General features: G+C 51.4%; 1 protein-coding gene across 9 annotated transcripts in view; it reads left to right on the forward strand.

Annotated features, from left to right (window-relative positions):
* The first annotated feature begins 6180 nt into the window (after window positions 1–6180).
* PUM1 (pumilio RNA binding family member 1) overlaps window positions 6181–20682 on the forward strand; it is a 68361-nt gene continuing 53859 nt past the window's right edge. For 7 of the 9 annotated variants that reach the window (XM_030503596.1, XM_030503598.1, XM_030503599.1 and 4 more), the window contains exons 1-2: window positions 6182–6287; window positions 10256–10629. In XM_030503596.1, coding sequence (XP_030359456.1) covers window positions 10267–10629 — 363 coding nt within the window. In that variant the 5' untranslated portion in view covers window positions 6182–6287; window positions 10256–10266. Of the gene's footprint in view, window positions 6288–10255; window positions 10630–20682 lie in introns of all 9 variants that reach the window. The other 2 variants (XM_030503597.1, XM_030503603.1) reach the window with 1 other exon arrangement.

The raw sequence follows: 20682 nt of genomic DNA on the forward strand, positions 1-20682 counted from the left end.
GATGTTCCAATGGGATTCCACCTTCTCCCTCGCTGCCCCGGTGGGTAATTTCCTCCCTGGTAGTAAAATAACAGGAAAAAACCCTGAATTTAAAACAGTAGAAATGCAGAAAACACACACGGGAGGGATGGGATGGAGGGACCTGTGCAGGCTGGAGAGGTGGGACTGTGTGAACATCATGAAGGTCAACCAGGCCAAGGACAAGGTCCTGCATATGGGTTGGGGCAATCCCCAGCACAGACACAGGCTGGGGGAGACTGGATGGAGCAGCCTGAGGAGAAGGACTTGGAGGTGTTGGGTGAGGAGAAGCTCCCCATGACCCGGCTTCAGTGTGTGCTTGAGCCCAGAACCCCCCCGTGTGCTGGGCTGCACCCCCAGAGCGTGAGCAGCAGCTCAGGGAGGGGATCCTGCCCCTCTGCTGCGCTCTGGGGAGACCCCCCCTGCAGTCCTGGTCCAGCTCTGGGGCAACAGCGCAAGGGGGACGTGGAGCTGCTGGAGCGAGGCCAGAGGAGGCCCCGGAGCTGCTGCGAGGGCTGGAGCAGCTCTGCTCTGGAGCCAGGCTGAGAGAGCTGGGCTGGGGCAGCCTGGAGAAGAGAAGGCTCCTGAAGGGGAGACCTTAGAGCAGCTCCAGTGCCTAAAGGGGCTCCAGGAAACCTGGAGAGGGGCTTTGGACAAGGGCCTGGAGGGACAGGACAAGGGGAATGGCTTTAACCTGCCAGAGGGGAGATTGAGATGAGCTCTGAGGCAGAAGCTCTTCCCTGTGAGGGTGCTGAGGCGCTGGCACAGGGTGCCCAGAGAAGCTGTGGCTGCCCCATCCCTGGCAGTGTTCAAGGCCAGGTTGGACACAGGGGCTTGGAGCAACCTGCTCTAGTGGAAGGTGTCCCTGCCCAGGGCAGGGGGTTGGAACTGGTTGGTCCCTTCCAACCCAAACCATTCTATGGTTCTATAATGATCCCCCACGCCATATCTCATCCCAACTTCTAATCATTAGAGCTCCAAAGCAGGAGGCTGATTAAGCTTTCCAGCTTGTTTGTTATCATTAAGTATATCAACGCTGGTTTTTCTCAACAGGCAATTACATGAGTAAGCCCTTTGGAAGCTTGCTGCCTTCTCAGTCCACATGATTTCTTCTTGCCATCCTGTAGCCTGATTGCATTTTGTAGGGAGCTCTTTCTTTCCACCAGCTCTGTGTGTCTCATTTGCACTGCATCAGCTCTTCCTCAGCACTGGAAGATCAGCAGGAGGGAAGCTCTGGGTTTCTCTTAACATCTCCAGGGGCTGGAGAGCACTGAGACCATCGGATCCTTCCCCTGCAGACAGAGCTATTCATTGGAATATGTAATGGAAAATATATATTGTTTCTGGGAACGTACAGACTGCAGAGTCACAGGGCAGCAATGCTCAGACAGGAGCAAGGGGATGAATAAGGGTCAGTCAGCCAGAAGGTCTTCCTAACCCCCAACCCCTTTGCTTCCAGCTTCTCCAGACCTGATTTCTTGGGTTTGAGCTGTCCGCTTTGCTCTTGTCCTTGTCATTGGTGACATGTTGCTGTTGCTGGGCTGTCACAGAAGCCTCCTGGGGCCCTCCCCAGGGCACAGCTATCTGCTCGCTGCACGTTCAAGATGTGCTTCCTGTTATGTTCCCAGCCAAGAAAACACAACACCCCAACACGTTGTCACGTGTAGATGAGCATCACCCCCACTGCAGACTCCTGTGCCCACATTTAGGAAACACCAGCGTTACATCTGCCTGTGTAACCTCAGCTCAGCCCCTCGAGGCACATGCATTAGGATCCAGCCTTTAATTACTGCTTTGTAGATGAGGTTCTTCCCATGGTACCCATGGCCCAGTTAGGGCTGGATCTGCCTTGGGGCAGAGGGATGAGGGAGATGTGGATGTGGAACCCCCATGTCCCCTCTTGCCCAAGCTGGAAAGAGCCTGCAGCAGGTCTGGTGCTTGAAATGCATTTGCCTTTCTTCTCTCTCATATTCTGAGTGATTTTGCTAAAATCCAGTGTGCTACAGCAGGGTTTGCGGAGCAAGAAAGGGCAAAGGGTGAGAGTGGAGCCTCTCTGCTCCCAGCTTGCCCTGGCAATGCAACCAAACCACTCGGAGCAGGAGGCACCAGTGCCAGGAACAACACAGGAGTCCCATGGCAACAGGGCAGGGACACAAGTTCAGGGAATGGTGTAACATGTCTGGCACATGTCCCACTTGCAGGAATAAAATGGAGCTTCTCCTGCCTGGGCAGCTGCCCGCACTGGCTCCATCCCATCCTTGAGCCCTTCCTGAGGCTCTGGAGCTAAGAGGCAGCTGATTCAGAGCTGGCTCTGCTGCAGGACCAGAGCATGATGTTGCTTTGCTCCAGCAAAGGCATCTTAGCTGCTCTCCAGGGGAGTGATGGGGCCTTGGTCCATATATCTACATGATATATATATGTATGTGCAGTATCTTTGAGGAGGAAGCAGCTCCTGGTGGAAGCAGGCAGGCTGCAGGAAACTCATCACATGTTTTTAGTCTCTGCCGAGGACAAGCCATCTCCATACTGCCCACGGATGTGCTACAGCCAACAGAGGAAGCTGCAGGAGCTCCCACTGTGTCCATCCAAAATTCATCTAGATGAACACCTATCCATGTTTCACCTTCCAGCTGGGACTGGAGGAGATGTGAGCACTGGCAAGAGTGTCTTTTTAGGGATGTGGGGCCAGGGATTTCAGGGTTCCTCCAGCCATGCCATGGGTCTGCTGGGCAATGCAATTTCAGGACAGTGTCCTTTGGGGTTGCCACTGCATGAGCGCTGGAGAACCATCTTGCTAAAGAAATCCAAGAGGTGGGAAATAAGGCCTGGGATGTGTTCCTGGATCAATTTACAACCAAAAGCAAGCGGTGAGCTTCCATCCAAGCACGCAAACATCATTGTTCCCATACACCCACCACATCCTACCAGCCTTGCTCCCGTTCCTGCTCCCGTTCCTTTGGAACCAGCTGTATTTCTCTCAGCACACCTAGGACCAGGCAGCCGGATCTATGGATCAAGTCGAGTCCCTGAAAAGCATCTCTATGCCTTTGTCTGAGGTTGTGAAAGCGGCTTTTTTACTCCTTAACATCTGTGACTCGCCAGGGTCTCTCTGCTGCGGGAGGGAGCTGGCGCTTCTGCACAGGGTAAATTAATCCTTTGTTGCTCCTCAGCCATTTCTTTGCTCAGGCTGGGATGGAAGAAAATCAACTCGTTTTTCTTCTTGTCCTTCCTGTTTACAGTGACACAGGGATTCCTCACAGGATAGCAGTGAGAGATGCTCGGACTCTATAATGACATCTCAGCCTTGGCCAGGCAGGGGACAGCGGCTGGAAGGAGGGACCGGCTTGGTCCAGGGGATAAGGGGTTCAAAGTGAAGCGCCCCAGACCTCACCATGGCTGTGGGTAGCAGTGCAATGCCCACGCTCACGTGCTTTTTAAATCTGAGGTGCCCTGATTGATAGTTCTTGGGGTAGCAAAAGCATCGCTGCTGGGGATGCTGCACCCATGTCCCTGTTTCAGGTTGATGTGGAAGCAGGATGGTGACATCGTGCAGTGGGGATGGCTGGGGCCATTTTGGGGGATTGTTCGTATCATTTTTGTTTTGAAGAATTTCCCCTCTTGCTCTGAATATAAGACGATGGGTGTAAAACCAAAGCGATGGGAGTGATGTACCCTCCATGACCTGGGGGAAAGGCATGGGTTCATGTACCGAGCATCCTCCCCAAAGGATGCACCAGCTGCAAACCAGGAGGAGAAAAGAGTCAGGCTCATCCTGAGGTGAGACCCAAACTCTGTCTCAGTCCCACAGCCACAGGGCTGCACGTCCCCATGTGCCATTTCCCTGCCTCTTTCTTCCTAAACCGAGTAAACTAACTGGCATACGTGGGTTTTAACCACTAACACTTCAACCACAGGAGGACTCCTTCCCTCCCCCTCTCATTATACCGGTATAAATGTAATTATCCCTGGTGTAATTAACAGGAACCCTGTTTCTAATGTCAGCAGCAGCCTGGGTGCATGCTGCAACCCGCTGCGGTGTAGCTGTTATCTCTGGCTCATAGCAGAGGGTCAGCACTGCTTGGGGACTTCTGCGCTACCACCAGCACGATAGCTGGGGGCCAGGAGGCCCCACCAGCAAGGTGGGGTGCTGAGGTTGCCAGTTTGCAAGCACAGCACCCTAAAACCTGGCCAGCAGAAGCAAGCAGGGACCTGCCCGTCTTCCCCTGGGCTCCACAAGTGAAGACATGGTGTGAGAAACAACTCCCGACCTCTCATGCTTCACAGCTTGGGTATTTGTCACCCAAGAGTCCACATCGATGCCTTGTAGGAACCCGGGATGTTCAGGGAGGAGAAGGGTGTGTGGACAGATTTATTTGCTCCAGTGCCAAGATGACACAGTTCCACTGTTCACATCTCTGCTACACCAAGGTTGGCCTTGCTCACACCTTGGGGATGTTGCATGGTCCACCACGGCATGGCAGAGCCAAGTTTGGGGCTCTACCAGCTGGAAGGTGGAGAACTGCTCTGGCCTCATGCCACAAGCACACTTCTGACAGGCTGAATGCATCCCTGAGGCCGTTTGCTCGGAGCAGGGCAGCGCAGCTCAGCAGAATAATCTTCATCTTCTTTCGGGACGCTGGCTAGGAGAACCTGCTGACTTTCCTATGCTGGTGAAGAGCCTGGAGGCAGCCAGGCCTCGCTAACAGGAGCTACTCGTTGCACAGGATCCATGCTGCAGCTGTCGTGGGGTGCTCAGGGCATGGGGGGGACCGTGCCAAGGGCCACACACCCGTTTGGACAACATCGGCGCAGGCATGGTCCCAGCAGAGCAGTTTATCACAGTGAGGCTCTGCCAGGTCAAATAAGCCACGCTGGCGCCGGCTGAAGAAAGCTTTGGGTGCTGTACAAGCTATAAGCTAACTCCTTATCCCAAAGGTCCCCGTCACGTACTCAGCACCCCCCAGGCTGCAGCCACGAGCTGTGTGTCCCCCCATGGGTTTGGAGGTTGGCCAAGCTTGAGGCCCTGCTTCCACGCAGCTGCGGTGCTTTCGGTGCCTGGAAGAGGCAGCGTGGCACATAGACACCCATCATCCCGGCAGCCCTTTGGGGAGAAAATGGGTGCAAGCCACAGAGCTAGATCTCAGCTGGATGCGGCCCTGCTCGTGTTTTAACGATAAACCGGGTTCGAGGTAACTTCTTGTACCCGAAACCACAACCTGATTGCTTTGCCCTCAAAAGCTCGGGATAAAGGAAAACCTCTCGCTGTGCCCTGTGTGGTCTACAAATAGAGATATATATAAATGTGGGAGCCCGTTGGCTGCTGAAGCCCTTTGAATTGCTGGAGCCGCCGTGCTGGGCTTGCTTTCTCTCTGTGCATGCAAGGGCATGTCCCGAGCGCTTCCCTTCTCTTTCTCATGTGTGGGTCACTCGCCTGGCCGAGAGGGAGAGCAAACATCACATCAAAGCACCAAGCGCACATGCTAAATCGCCCCCCAAATCATAAGAGCCCAACATCTTTATGGAGGAGGCTGCACAAAACCAACCGCGGCCGCTCCCGACCGAGCTGCCCCTTTAACATGGAGGTGTTATGGCAGAAACTACTGCTCCCAGAGTCCCGCGCTGTGTTTTAGTGCCCAGGCTGGAGCCCGGCTGCAGCCGGAGCAGCGCACGCTGGGGTGTGTAGTTTCGTTACAGCCCTGGCTTTGTGGGGAAAGGGAGTGGAAAGAGGGGGAGATACACCTCAAAATCGTGCTTGGCTGCTGGTGTGGGGCGAGGGCGACCCGCTCGCCGTGCCTCTGCTGCGGTTCTGCATGGCGGGCACCCGGGTGGGTGCTGCGCTGTGGGGCAGGGCGCTGGAGGCTGCCTACGGGGTGCGGGGTGTGCGGGAGCGGGCTTCATCCCAGCCCCATTGACCGGGCAGCGCGGGGCTGAGGGCGGCCTGAGCCTTACGACCACACCGGGGCCACGGTGGGAGCTGGGGCCGCGGGGCCGCGGCTTGGCCCCAGCCCGCGCGGGTGAAGGGCCGCGGAGGAAGGCGCCTGCCCCCGGCGGGTGTGTGTGAAGGGGCCGGGGCCGGCGGGCAGGGCCGGGCCCGACCGGGGGAGCGGCAGCGGCCCGGCACCGCTTGGAGCGGCCTCGCCTTCCCGGCGTGCAGCGCGGCGCCCGTCCCCGCCGGGCCGCCATGTTGTCGGAGTGAAAGGCAGGGGGAGAGGCAGGCGGCGAGCGGCCTGGGGGGGGCCGAGATCCGTCTTCATCCTACCGCTCCGCCCGTGAGTATCGGCACCGGACCGAGCCCCCGCCGCGCCACGCACCCCAGCGGAGCCGCCGGTGGGGCCATATTGGTGCGGGGGGCAGGCGGAGCGGCGCTAGGCCGCCCCGAAGGCGAGCGGCGGCGGGGCGCTGTGTCTGGCGCTCCCGCCCCGGCTCCTTGTCGGCGCTCGGGGGCCGGGGCCTGGCCCCTATTGTTACCGGGAACGGGGGGGGGGCCGCGGCGGGCCCCCGCCTCTCGAGCGCGGCTCCCGGCCGCCAGGGACCGGGGTGTTATTGTGGGGGGGGGGAACCATGGCCCATCCCGGCGCCCCCCGCTTGCGTCGCCCCCCACCCCGGGCCCGGCCCGCAGCGGGGCTCTCCTGGGGCTCCCCCTTCTCGCCGGGCCCGGCTCGCCGGGGGCTTTGTTACCCGGGGGCCCGGCCCGCTGGAGGGGGGGGGCGGTGGGTTCCCCCTTTTTGGCCTTATGGGGGGGTGGTCTCCGCGGGTCGGTGTCCCTTGGGGGGGGGGGGGGAAAGGGACGGCGCTTGGGGAGGGGAGGGGAAGGAGGATGCAGACAATACTTTGGATGTGCTGATGACCCGGGGGGGGTGGGTTTGTGTTTGTGTGTGTGTGTGTGGGGGGGTTAATCCCTTCCCCTTGTTTTTATCTCGTTTTCACGTAATAACAGCGTTTGGCTCGTTTTAATTGCAGGCTTGTAATTTGCAGCGTCTTGTCTCTTGCCCCAGCCTGAGAAACACTCTGGGGGGGGGCGTTTATATATATATATCTATTTGTAGTTAGTGTTTAATAACTTTGTTCACAGCAGAGATTTTATTAGGCAGATCATGAGTAAGGAATTTCCTTTATTTAGACCGGGGGAGGTGGGGGACGGGGGAGCATTTATCCCCCAAGGTTTTCGGGGTGCTTTTAAGCACCTCGGTCGGTGATTGCGGGACCCAGTGTCCTGCAGCTTGGAGGAAAACACAAGGTTTAACGTGAAAAGTTCTCCTAGGCCCACACAGCGCTGGAACAATGGCTCTGCTTGAACATCCAGCCCAACTTTCCCAAATAACCCACCCAGCCCCAAGTCCCTTCTCGCTCGGGATTGAACTTTTGGAAACACGCCTCTTGGCGCTGACTGAATTTTTGGATCTTGCCTTATTTTTAGAGGGATATTGGACAGGAGCAGGGAAGAGCCGAGCGTGGAGCTGTGCTCGCTGGGGCTTAAAGCTGCTTTCTTCAAGGCCATGCTTCAAACTTGCTTGGAGATGGCTCCGGAGTTTTTGTTGCTTGTGGAACATCCCATAATCTCAAGTATTCTGCTTGTAACTATCACCCAGAGCGGGTTTATTTACACGCTGTGTTTTTATCGAGGGAGAAGGCAAATCGCAGCCTTGACCGCTGGGTAGGGGTGTAGGAACCTTTGTTTGTAAATAGGAAACTTCCCAGCGGATGGGTTCTGTTGGAAAAGTTTATTCTGTGTCTTTTTTTGGGGGGGAAGAGGTTGGGGACTGGAAAGGCTCCTCGGAGCCATTAGCAGCTGCGGGTTAACGAATGGTGCACGCTGTGTAGGTGACTGTCCAGAGTCGCGATGCTCCGTGTGCTTTGAATGACAGGATTCAGCTGTCGCCTGCCTTTACCCAGGGCATTTCTGTAAAAACCCGCCTTGGGAGTAAACTTGAACTCCCCCCAAAGCTCCTTCCCCCTGCGCTCCCGTTCAAAATGTCGCCCGTGCCAAGTTTTCCCTCTCGGCTTTGGAGCTGCCTTGTCTGGAGCAGACGAAAGAGGAAGTGTCTGGGAGCAGCAGGCAGTGGTGCGGAGCTGCACAGTGCCTCCACTGAGGCTTTCCACAGCCTCACCCCCCCGCTCCAAGTCTTTATAGTAACACAATTCTTCCCCATCTGCGTGTAAATTAGAGCAGAAACCACTTTGTGCTGCTCAACAGCAGGTTCCTTGGGAGGGAAGCAACGTTGTGGCTCTGCTGCCTGCCACTCGCAACTTTGTTCGCTGCGTATTCCCACTGGAAAAGGGGCCTTGGCACAATGTGCAAATAGTTGAAACTCGTTGTGGATTCATAGTATCTTCCGATGTTTTTTAGGACTGCCCAGAGAGAACTTGCAACCTCTTTGCACAGCGGCTGCTCAGGTTTCATTGTCAGCAGTTCCTACACGCCCCAACTGGGTGATATGTGAATTTCTTCCCACGAATTACTTACTTTTAGTTTTTCTTCTTGCATAGAGGTGCTTTATTCCTTCATTTCATGGTACCAAAGGGTTTTGATAACGATTATTAAAGGGAACCTAAGGGAAACATGCCATTAAATTGTAGTATTGTGTTCTTAAAAACAGGGTTTAGTAATATCAGGTGTTGTCACAGTGGTTTCTGAAGCGGTTGGGGAAGACTTTTTGGAAGTCAGACGAGTTAGTTCTGTTGAATGCTGCTGGTATGTAAGTTGTGAAGGTCTTTGTATAAGAAAACCTCCTGGAGTTGTGTGTGTGGCTGTGCAAGCTGTGTGCAAGCTGTGTGTAGGGGCAGTTGAATCTCATCCCTGCAGTTCTTCGAGTTGCTTTCGTGTGACTATTAACACCCTTCCCAATGTGTGGGACAAACCTGATAAAGTTTGAGCCAAGATAGGACTTGGATTATTATTATTTCTTGATTTTTGGTGTCAACTTTCTCTCTCCACTGTTAGAACATTCTTCTGGGAAGTTGCCTGTAGTAGTTGAGTGTTGTTCAAAACTCTTCTGATGAGCAGGGAGCAAACAGAGGCGCCTTTCAGGCCGTCAGGATCAGGGCCAGGGTTTGCAGCCACCAAGGTACAAGAGTAACGTGTTCTGGTGTACAGAACACCCCCTGCCTTTAGTGTCATCCTTATAACTCCTGTGTGGGATCTTTGGGGTTGTCTTTTGGTAACTGAAGCCATAAACTAGGGGTGATCTTAAATAAACCCAATTCTGACTAGAGCATGGCTGCAGACCCAGGTTTGGTTTGTGTGTGTGCTCTGCATGGGCTGAGCGTTGCATAACAGATGAAAACACATCTCTGTTCACACGTGCGATGTCTTCGTTGCTCTCAGGATCAGCTGATAACGTCTTAAATAACAAACTTCCATGGTTTTGTGCCGCTGGGATGTCACCAGAATACTGGGGGGATAGGAAATTAGGGAGGTGCTGTGAGCCCAGCTCGGCTGCTGTCCTCCTGCACACACATGATGTGGGGTGTATGCAAAGTGTTTGGGGTGGTTTCGGGGTTGGAGGGTGTCTGTGACTCGTCCAGCTTTCCCCTGCTGGCACTGCTGGCTGCTCTGGAAGCTTCTGCAGGATCCCAGGCACTGGGAGGTTACCTGCTCTGTCTCCAGGCAATCCTGTACCCAACAGGCTGGTGTGTTTTACTATGACCCGAGCCAGCGGCGGAGCATGCAGGCAGGGTACACGTTGTATTGGGGGCTACCTGTAGAAGTAGAAATCCAGGGGTTTAAGTTTGCATTTAAAAAGCCTGCCTTGATATTTAGCATGGCTGAGCAAGCACATGGTGATATTGGGGCTCGTGTATTGACTGAGGGATCTGGCCTGTGACATATCACGTGGAAACAAGCACAGCAGGCTCTGAGGGTGGGATTCGTGTTCCATCAGGGAACCATGTTCTGTGGTGGCACTCCAGTGGGTGTCGTGTCCATTGCACACATTCTGATTTCAGTGTAACGGGCACCTTACACGAATCTTGTGTGTGCTGATAACACTTTGCAGCACCAAATGTGGGTTTTTTTTTTTTTGGCTGGCATGCATTGTTAGGTGATATTTTAGTTGCTAGGTTAATGGAGCAAAGAATATGTTACAAGGAGTCGGGTTTGGCGTCGTGATGTTTCCCTGCCAGTCACGAGCTGGGTGTGTGATTGAGGCTGTAAAGCTGCAGCTATAAGGATTTCATGTTATCTTTTCCTTCCTTCTTTCCCTCCATCTCCCCTCCCTCCATCCCTCTCCCTCCATAGGTGCTGGTGGAATGAGCGTTGCGTGTGTTTTGAAGAGAAAAGCAGTACTGTGGCAGGACTCGTTCAGCCCCCACCTGAAGCAGCACGCTCAAGATACAGCTAATCCCAACATGCCTGTTGTACTGACATCTGGAACAGGGTCCCAGGCTCAGCCACAGCCAGCTGCAAATCAGGCCCTTGCAGCAGGGACACACTCCAGTCCTGTTCCTGGATCCATTGGAGTTGCTGGGCGCTCCCAGGACGACGCCATGGTGGATTACTTCTTCCAGAGGCAGCATGGTGAGCAGCTTGGGGGAGGAGGAAGTGGTGGAGGCGGCTATAATAACAGCAAACATCGCTGGCCTACTGGGGATAACATTCATGCAGAACATCAGGTAAAAACCAAGTTCCCTGTTTCCAAACTCAACACGTAAACGCAGCGGGCGGTTGTGATAGATGCTTTTCGTGATGCTTAAGCTGGTTATTGGGGTGGTTGGAATGGCAACAGTCGTGCTTGTTTTTGTTTTCTCTTTGCAGGATTGTGGTGCCTTGGTAGCTATAAGCTGAAACATTTTGGCTTTGGAGGGTGTTGAAAGCCCAAACCACTCTGTGACAGTCAAATACATGTTTGCAAAGTTTCTCATTGCCTTTATTGATTGATTTTATTTTTTTCCCAATGTGTGAACCAGTGTAGCAGTGCCTGCTGCTGCTGTTCAAATCTGGTGCTGTAGTTAAATAATTCTTATGTAATGGCATTACAAAACTGCCAATGCATGGAGGTTGGGCTTTTACCATTCCCAATATTGAAAAACACAGCTCTGGAAGTCACTGGTAATGTGTTTTCCTGGGGTTTCTTTGCTCGTTTGTTTTGGGTTTGGGTTTTTCTTCTTCTAATTGGAAGGGGAGGGTGCTATTCATGTGCTTAGCTGAACTGAGAACTGCCTTAGGAATGTCAGGAAACAGCTTTTAGGCACAAAACTACCTTCTTGCAGCAACTTAATGTTTCTAAAGGGGTAGTGGGCTGGCCTGTGCCTCGGGAGTAGTGTTTACTAGAAGTCTACTTCGCAGTTGCATTGTCAGATATGCTGTGAGTTAAATGAGTGCATGACTCACTTTGGTTTTCTCTCTGTGACCTGTGAGTAACTCCTCAAAGGAGATGTGCTCCCTCTTCTAAGGGAGCACGACTTAAGTGGCAGCACATTTTCACACGGAATCATTCCCACAAGCAGCAGAGCAGCAGAGACGAGGCTTCTGCAACCTTCACATGAGTATCTCCTGCCTCTAGTATTTCAGGTAGAAGGGAACAGGCTCTCACTGCTCTGCTGCACTGCCTGGGGTGGAAGTGTTGCCATCCAGACCTTTGAAAAGCAAACGTTGCAGTGAGTTTTGCAACCTCATTGATGTTGGTGTGTGCATCAACAAAGAAGGAAATCCAGGTTCATTTTGGCTGGAAGAAAAAGAATATGAAACTCTGCAATATGAACTAAGCAACCAGAAGAATATTGTCCTTATTCCCTTATGTGGAAACAAAGGATTTAATGAAGTTATTTCAACGCAGTTATTTCCTTTAAAGTGAGGAGGTGTAATTTCTGTGTTAACTGGCCAAGTTTTCGTCACTTGTTGCAAGAGAGAACGATGGAGGAGATCTAAATGTGATACTTTCTGGTTTTCTCCCATGTCTTTTGTGATCTGAAGCTCAAAATACACCCAGTTAACGTTGGGACCTTGTTTGTTCTGCTTCCTGGTGGTTTGCACTTTGGCTGTAACGTGTTTGTCGCTCAGTCCTGGTGGTTGGTTTAAAGCCAAGATAGGTGGGAAATCATTAGGGATGTCTGGTTGGTCTCAATTTCGGGTGGATACACTCACGTTGCTGTACTTTTGATTTTAGACATGCAAAGATAATGCAGCGAGGGCCCTTGTTGCCTTGAAGAGTGGTTCAGAAACTCAGCAGCTAAAAGATAATGGGAAGTCAGAAAAAACTAATCATAGGGTAATACAGGTTAATGTCTGCCTGGAGCCTGGGACTTGTAATTAAAGATAGAAGGATTCTTTAGTTGTTGAATCCCAGTTTCTTCTTTGTTACAGCTGCAGACAGGCATCTTTCTGTCTGTTGGTGATAATGCTCCAGTGAGTTTTACCAAATGATAGTATTTCATCATGTGTTACTCTATAGTTACAAGTGCTGTGAGTCAGAACTTATTTACTGTGCCCTTGATTTGGTTTCTCATTGCGCTGCCTGTTCTCATTTGTTGGTACTTTGAGGAGCTGCTCTGAGGATGGAGCTGTGCATGGCTGTAATAGGCATGACTCAAGAAACTGAAGTTTCTCTGCTCCCAAGGAAGTAGATTGTATCCTCTTGTTGTGAACAGCAGGAAAATGCTCATTCATTTTCTATTTTCCCTTTGCAGTATTCCCTTTACCAGAAGGGGAGGGGAGGCAAGTTTTAATGTAAAACTCAGCAATTAAAGATGCTACTGTCACTTTGCATCTCTAGGTATCAAAGCTACCCCATCCCCACAAATAGCATACATTATGAATTCCTCTTTGTTCTTGCAGACACTCAAGTAATGGTGGAATCAGACTTTTTTTTTCCCAGTTGGAATCTCTGAGCTCCTAAACAAAATTCCTATAGACAGGCTGAGAGAGCTGGGCTGGGGCAGCCTGGAGAAGAGAAGGCTCCTTAAGGGGAGACCTTAGAGCAGCTCCAGTGCCTAAAGGGGCTCCAGGAAACCTGGAGAGGGGCTTTGGCCAAGGGCCTGGAGGGACAGGACAAGGGGAATGGCTTTAACCTGCCAGAGGGGAGATTGAGATGAGCTCTGAGGGAGAAGCTCTTCCCTGTGAGAGTGCTGAGGCGCTGGCACAGGGTGCCCAGAGAAGCTGTGGCTGCCCCATCCCTGGCAGTGTTCAAGGCCAGGTTGGACACAGGGGCTTGGAGCAACCTGCTCTAGTGGAAGGTGTCCCTGCCCATGGCAGGGCGTTGGAGCTGGGTGAGCTTTAAGGTCCCTTCCAACCCAAATAATTCCATGATTCTATGATTCTTTGAAAGCTTTCATATCTCATTCCAAATCCAAACAGCAATCTACGGCTTCTGAAGGGAAGGAAAAGCTGGTCAGGACGTTGAGCTGGGAGAAGTTATCAACACTGAGCAGGGGTTTAGGAAAACTGGCTGGGATTTCTGGGACAGGGTCTCCCGGGGCTGGTGCAGGCGTGTGTGTGCTTGAACCTGAGCACAGGGGACGTCTCTGTGGTGTGGTCCCTCCTGAATTGCAGTGAGTGGCTGTGCTCAGACTGTCTGGATTGCACTGGGGGTAGTAGGGGAGCTGTTTAGTAGAAGCAAATGATTTTAAGCATTTGCTTGCTCTGAGAACATATTTAATAATTGGAGACAATAGGACTCCACAGGGATCATCTTGTTGAATGTGGGGAATTTTTCTCATGGAGCTGGTGAAGAATAGTGAGAGCAGCAGGGCTGGGACTGGGGTTTATGCTCAGTTTTGCCTTTGGGCAATGTGACCATAGAGCTTCTTAACTGGGAGCTTGAATTCAAGTGGAGACAGGAGGTAAATCTCCTGGCAGCTGCTTGTGTAGAGCACAGCTACTCAAACAATGCTGCTGTGGAAGTGTCTGGATTTGATGTTGGGCTGTGTTAGTGCCCGTTGGCAGGCACTGTGACCAGTTTGCCTTAAAGTCATGGCAAGGTCCTCTAGAAAGATCCTGGAAGCTGAGAGAGCAGGAGCCCTCATGTTTGTGCTTGGAAGTGAAGCATAGACTCATAGAATGGTTTGGGTTGGAAAGGACCTGAAGATCATCCAGTTCCAAGCCCCTGCCATGGGATACCTCACCCTAGACCATGCGTAATATAGGGGAACGTAGCTGAGAGTTGATTCCCTCTCAGGACTGAGAGACATAACAAAGGATGTTGTTTGCCACAGTGTATTCGGTAGAGTATATATGTTTTATGTTCATGGTGACTGTTGGAAAGAGGCAGGAAAACAGAGGTGTGCAGCTGCTCTATGACCTTCATACTTGGCTGCACTGGGGTGCGTGGCCAAAGCTCTCAGCGTGGACAACAGTGAGATCATGAGACACTGCACGGCTCCACAAGTGAATGATTAGAGATCTGGCATAAAGCCAGTCGTTTTGATAAGGGTACAAAAGTGGGACCCTCTTGTAGCCATGGGAGAAGCCTCACCTATGGGTGGATGCACCATGCAGGAACTTTCCCTATTACCTGAGACTCCCGGCATGGGCTGCAACGGGGCTTCCCAGCTGGAGGTGTGGGCCTGGGTAATGATTCAGTGGTAATTGGTGATGTATTTCTTCTTAATCTCTCTCTTCAGTAATGATTTAATGCATTGCTAACTGTCTTTGGTACTTTAGTTAGAATCATAGGGTTGGAAAGGACCTTAAGATCCTCTAGTTCCAACCTCCAACTTATATACCTCTATCTCTGATTTGCTTTATTGTTCTTATTCACTATATAGAGAGAGATTTACCTAATTCACGTTAGTGTGCTTGCTTTAGTGTGCTTGTTTAATAAACTCTGCTATTATACAGCTAGTGTGTGGTCACTTTGTGGTGTACCCTGTCTGTCAGCAGAACACCATGTCACCAAGGCTCTGTGCAACCTGGCCTTGAACACTGCCAGGGATGGGGCAGCCACAGCTTCTCTGGGCACCCTGTGAAGGTTCTTCCACCCTCACAGGGAAGAACTTCCTGATATCTAACCTGAACTTCCCCATTTAAGTTTAAACCCATCACCCCTTGTCCTATCCTATTTGAGTGACTCTTCAGGTCAGGGATTTCCTGATCCACCTGTGGAAAGCATTTGGTGTGTGAGAGGTCCAGATAACCTGGCTTGGGATCTGCTGGAGTTGAAGGCACAGGGTCCTTCATGTAGACCATGTGTTAGCACCCAGGGCTCTGGGAGACAGCTTTCTGAGGTGTGTTTCATTAAATCTCTTGGAGTTTTCATGGCTACTTCTTCCTATCCCAGTGTTAGGGCTTTTCTTAATGCTGCCACCGCAAGGGCTGTGCTAACTCAATACCCAGATGATTTATAACATAATAACCTTCCTGAGTGAAATGTCTCATTTGGCTGATCTGTGTCACAGAGATTTCCCCCTAGTAAAGGGGTGTCTTGGGGAAAGGGGAATTGGAACATTTCATTTGATTTTTTGCTTTATATCACCCTTTGAAAATCCTTCCTGAGCTAGAAGGAGCAAGAGTAGGTTGGTGAACTTGGATATTTAAGGTTGGGTATTGGAAAATCCTTCTACTTGTACAGGGGAGAAGAAAACCGCCCCTGAAATCTTCAGGAGGGTGGTTTAAGATTGTGCTTCCTCAGAATCCATAGGTTTTCGTGTCCCTGACAGGCAGTGGGAAGGTACCCAGCTCTAGTTGGGATTGCACATGGGTGTGCTGGCTCTGGGGTGTATCATAGGATGAGAACCATGGAATCCCAGCCTGGTTTGGGTTGGAAAAGACCTTAAAGCTCCTCCAGTTCCAACCCCTGCCACGGGCAGGGACACCTTCCACTAGAGCAGGTTGCTCCAAGCCCCATGCAGCCCGGCTTTGAGCTCTGCTTCCCTGCTGGGTGCTTGCTCAGGAAGAGCAAAGCTATTTTCACACTATTGAATATACAAATTTCAGTGCTTCAAGAAGAATTCGAGTGTTTCAGTTTATACCTTGTGCCCGAGAGTGTTTTGAATAGAGCTGTATTAGAGCACAGCTCCTGCCTCTTCTCTTCCTCCCCTCTCTCCAGCTTTGCTTTCCCCTTTTTGGCTGTCCCATGTTTTCCTGCCTTGGTGTGACCTCTCTGTGCTTCTGCAGGACAGGTTGTGATAAACAGAGTGTTTTTCTCAGTGGGTGAAACTACACAGGCTAGAACCCCCCCTCTCCATCCGGGGTAACCTTGTCCTCTCAAACTGGCACAATTAATCCCAACTCCTGATGGAAACCTCCTTAAGGAGCTGTTCCAGAGCATTGGATGTGGTGATGCCTGTACCTGAGAACTTGCTTTGAGGTGTTTGCTGAGATACCTTTGAATTGGCTTCTCTGAGTGATGATCCCTCTGCTCTGTGATGAACAGCCTTTGTGTGCCTATGTCATGAGATGCTGCTCTCCCTCCAGGTGATCTCCTCTCAGCTATCACGTTTCTCCTCTTCCTTTGTTAAAGGTAACTTCTGTTCTAGGGCAGTTGTTTCTTTTGGGAGCACCTGCCTGTGTTATTTGCCGTGTACAGAAGTTGGGTTTCAGACCTTGATTCTGCTCTGGGTGGCACTTGACTGTTATCAAACCCTCAAATGAGCCCTTTGCCCCGTTGCCAGCACGGCCTTGGGCCACTTCCATCTCCCTGTGACAGAGGTGCTCAATGAGATGTGGCCTTTCCCTTCCTTCCACCTTTGTCCCTCTGAATTTAAACCTTGGAAGAGCAGGGGAGGGGTGGGAATGAAAGGAAAAGCCCTCCCAGTGGTCAAGTGAGCCAGATCTTAGTGTAGCCCCAAGTGCTTGCACAAAAACTTGGTCCAGACACGCACCTGGGAAGCAGAAAGTGGTTTTCCCAAGGTATTACCAGCTCCAGTAGGACAAAACTAAGGTTGCTTCTTCCATCATCTGATATTCTGGAATTATGCACCCCAATATGTGCCTGAGACATCTCGAGGGTGCCTAAATCCCTCATTCATGTATCATGCAAACACAAAGTGGTTTGTGTTGGAAGGGACCTTCAAGCTCATCCAGCTCCAACCCCCTGCCCCGGGCAGGGACACCTTCCACTAGAGCAGGTTGCTCCAAGCCCCTGTGTCCAACCTGGCCTTGAACACTGCCAGGGATGGGGCAGCCACAGCTTCTCTGGAGCCCTTCCCTCTGTGATTAGAAGCTGAGGAAAGCCATAATCAATGTTGTGAGAGGCTTCCTTGGGTTCATTCCTGTACCCTGCATCCCTCATCACCTTGGCCAAACGCCACATCCAGCCACGGGTAAGTTCAATAGCTTCTTGCTTCCAATGCTCATGGGAGTAGCAATTCTAATGGTGATTGTTCTACTACAAAACCAGTAGTTAAACCACCTAATCCCATCTCCTACTTGTACTTTCACATTCTTCCTTTACCCACCATCATTATGGGAGAGCACTAAAAATAGTGCTGTAATCAGTCGATGGAACAAAATATCTGAACCCTGGGCTAGTCGGTGGTGGTGAGCTTGTTGTTGACAGTGTGTGGTGCTTATTTGCACTTGGTAAATACTATTTTCCTCTCCTAGATACTATATCTGTGTGTGTGTGTGTGTTCTCAGATGGGTTTTAACTAAGGAGCTGCGAGCCCTCCAGAGCAGACAGGCGCCGGCAGCACCCGAGGCTGAGTAGGAGGCATTTGTTTCCTTCTCCTGTTTGGAAACCTTTAGTTAATTGAGAAAGCTTCAAACTTGGGAGTACATCAGTCAAGTGCCACTAAATATTTAGGGTGTTCAACTCTCTCTTTATATATATATATATATTTTTTTTCTCCTCTTCATTCTAAGGAGCCTCAGCATCCTGAATGTTTTTGGTGTTTCTCGTTCTTACTGCCTCAATCCTGGTGTTCCTGGATTAGTACATTGCCACACCTGGATTCCTGGTGTAGTAATGGTGACTTTTGTTGAGGAACGTTTTACTCATTCAGCCTGGAGAAGAGAAGGCTCCTGAGAACCTCAGAGCAGCTCCAGTGCCTAAAGGGGCTCCAGGAAACCTGGAGAGGGGCTTTGGACAAGGGCCTGTAGGGACAGGCCAAGGGGAATGGCTTTAACCTGCCAGAGGGGAGACTGAGATGAGCTCTGAGGCAGAAGCTCTTCCCCATGAGGGTGCTGAGGCGCTGGCACAGGGTGCCCAGAGAAGCTGTGGCTGCCCCATCCCTGGCAGTGTTCAAGGCCAGGTTGGACACAGGGGCTTGGAGCAACCTGCTCTAGTGGAAGGTGCCCCTGCCCGTGGCAGGGGGCTGGAACTGGAGGAGCTTTAAGGTCCCTTCAACCTTAAACCATTTCATGGTTCTGTGATTTTCTTATTTTTAATTACAAATTGAGCACGACTTAAAATGTGGAGGCCTCAAGATGGAAACTTTCCACTTTCCCCAGCTGCAGAGTGCACGTGGGTTAAGAATAAATAGATGTCCAAGTAACAATCACGCTTTGAGGTGCTCTGGGCAAGTGCCTGGGGTGTACCCTGCAAACAGGGAGGACTTGGAATCTCTCATCTCTTGTCTTCTTGCAGAAACAAGCAAATGCTATTCCAAGATATCGTGACATTTTGTTCTATCCTGACAAGTGTCCCGGTAACAGCATTTCCCTCGTTGCTCTGTAGGAGCAGAGAAGCAGGACAATGAGGTGGTCCCATCACTCTCGTACAGAGCTCTGATTGAGGCAGGGCTCCAGGAGCACATCCAGCATCAGCAAAGCCCCAGGAAGGAGCCCTTCCATGGATTTATGCTTCCAGCACCCGGCCCTTGTGTTTGCTGGCATGGCAGATAGGTTCAGGGTGCTCAGAATTCCTTCTGGTAGGATCTGTGGGATACCTGGAGTTGGTTTGCTTGGCTGGCAGGGTGGCAGCCTGCAATCTGCCCTGTAATTCACTGCACATCAAAGAAACCTTGAAAGCAGCCATCTACATGTTCCAACTTCCCCAAATCCTGTCTTTGCAGTGCTCATCTCACCTTGGGTTTCGTGGATGCTGGCCTGGAGGTTTTGCCTCCTGGTCAGAAGTGGAATAGGAGGAGAGGGCGAATAAGTGCTCCAATGGAAGGGAGAATGGGACTGGATAGATCCTGGCATCAGGAAGTGCTGGGGAAGGAGAGGGGCAGCCCTGGAGATGGGGAATGGTGGTAGGGAGAGGGGAAGCAGGGCCACTGGAGAGCTGAGGCTTCCAGAAGCAGCCTCTGGTTTGCTTTGCTTGCCCTTTTTAACATAATTGGCTTCATACAGGAATAGTTTAAACCCTCTTCAGTTGCTGTTACCATTACTACATGCAGATGTTGGATCTGGTTAATGTTGTTCAACATCAAGCAATAAAATAGAAATCAGAAAGCCTCAGGCTTCCTCCTGCACTTGTGGAGACATTTCCTTGAGCTCCTCAGCTGGAGGGTTTCTCAGCTGGTTCTTTCTCAGCTGCTGGTTCTCCAAAGCACTTTCTGGGCTGGCTGTTTGGGTTTATTCCTGTGTGTTTGGCTGGCTTTTTGCTCTCTTTACTTCCACCTGTCCTTTCTCTCACTGCGAACCATCACTTGGCATCAAGAGGAAGGAAAAACCCTTCGTGATGGAGAGTGAAGTCTGGGCTGTGATAGCTTTGCTGCGTGTCTGTGTAGGTTTGTTTCAATCCTACAGCAAGGAGGAGTCTTTGAGGCACAAGGCTGGTGTGTGATCCCCTGAGAGACCTCAAAATGTGCTGTAGTATTGCACTGGCAAGTGATACATAAAGGTCATATCAGCAACCATATTTGCTTAATATAAGGTGCAGTATTAACGCCGCTCGTTGACATTAATATTTACTTAAAATTACAATTCAGCTCCTTTCCGGGCAGCTCTCAAGTGGGAAAAACCCCTTGGATTATTCCAGAAGAAAGGTAAATGAACTGCTGCTCTCCTGTTAGGTCCCTCACATCCCTGTTTACTAATTGTAAGGACAGTTTGGGGCCGTGGTTGCTGTTAATGTACCTGACTGCAGGATCCCTTTTGACAAGTGCCACTCAGCCCCGTGGGCCCTGTTGGTGCCCGGGTTAAGATGAACAGGACATTGTAGTGCCACGTCTCCCATCAGCTTTTGGGTTTGTTGCTGCTTCCTGGGGGCACATGGGGGCTGTCACAGGCTTCCCTGCTCCTCCTTTGCTGTGTTACAGCTTTTGGGGGACATTAGTCCCCAAAGGGTGGCTTGTTAGAGGAGAGGTTTGGTCTTGGTCTGTGTAAGTTGTTGCCTCAACTCTCACCATGTCTCATGGGTAATTCAGATCTGAGGCAGAAGCTCTTCCCTGTGAGGGTGCTGAGGCGCTGGCACAGGGTGCCCAGAGAAGCTGTGGCTGCCCCATCCCTGGCAGTGTTCAAGGCCAGGTTGGACACAGGGGCTTGGAGCAACCTGCTCTGGTGGAAGGTGTCCCTGCCCCTGGCAGGGGTTGGAGCTGGATGAGCTTTAAGGTCCTTTCCAACCCAAACCATCCTGTGATTCTATGATTCTATGTTCTTTTTTCTCTGCTTTTGATAGTGACTGGGGTAAAGTATATTTGGGAAGATGGATGCAGCCCGTTTCCACTGTATATTGTGTAACAGGGAGGTCAGGATGGCAATTTGCCATCAAAGGCATGTTTAAGGGCAGCTTCCTTCAGACCCTGAGGAGAGGAGTGGAAATACCCGTGCTCTGTTAGGTGCGCAGTTACCCGGCTGGGTTTGGAACAGCTGGAGTGCACTTTGCTTTCATGTTTATCCTGCTT

The sequence above is a fragment of the Strigops habroptila genome, chromosome 12, assembly GCF_004027225.2.
Source record: "Strigops habroptila isolate Jane chromosome 12, bStrHab1.2.pri, whole genome shotgun sequence".
In the NCBI taxonomy this organism is placed as follows: Eukaryota; Metazoa; Chordata; class Aves; order Psittaciformes; family Psittacidae; genus Strigops; species Strigops habroptila.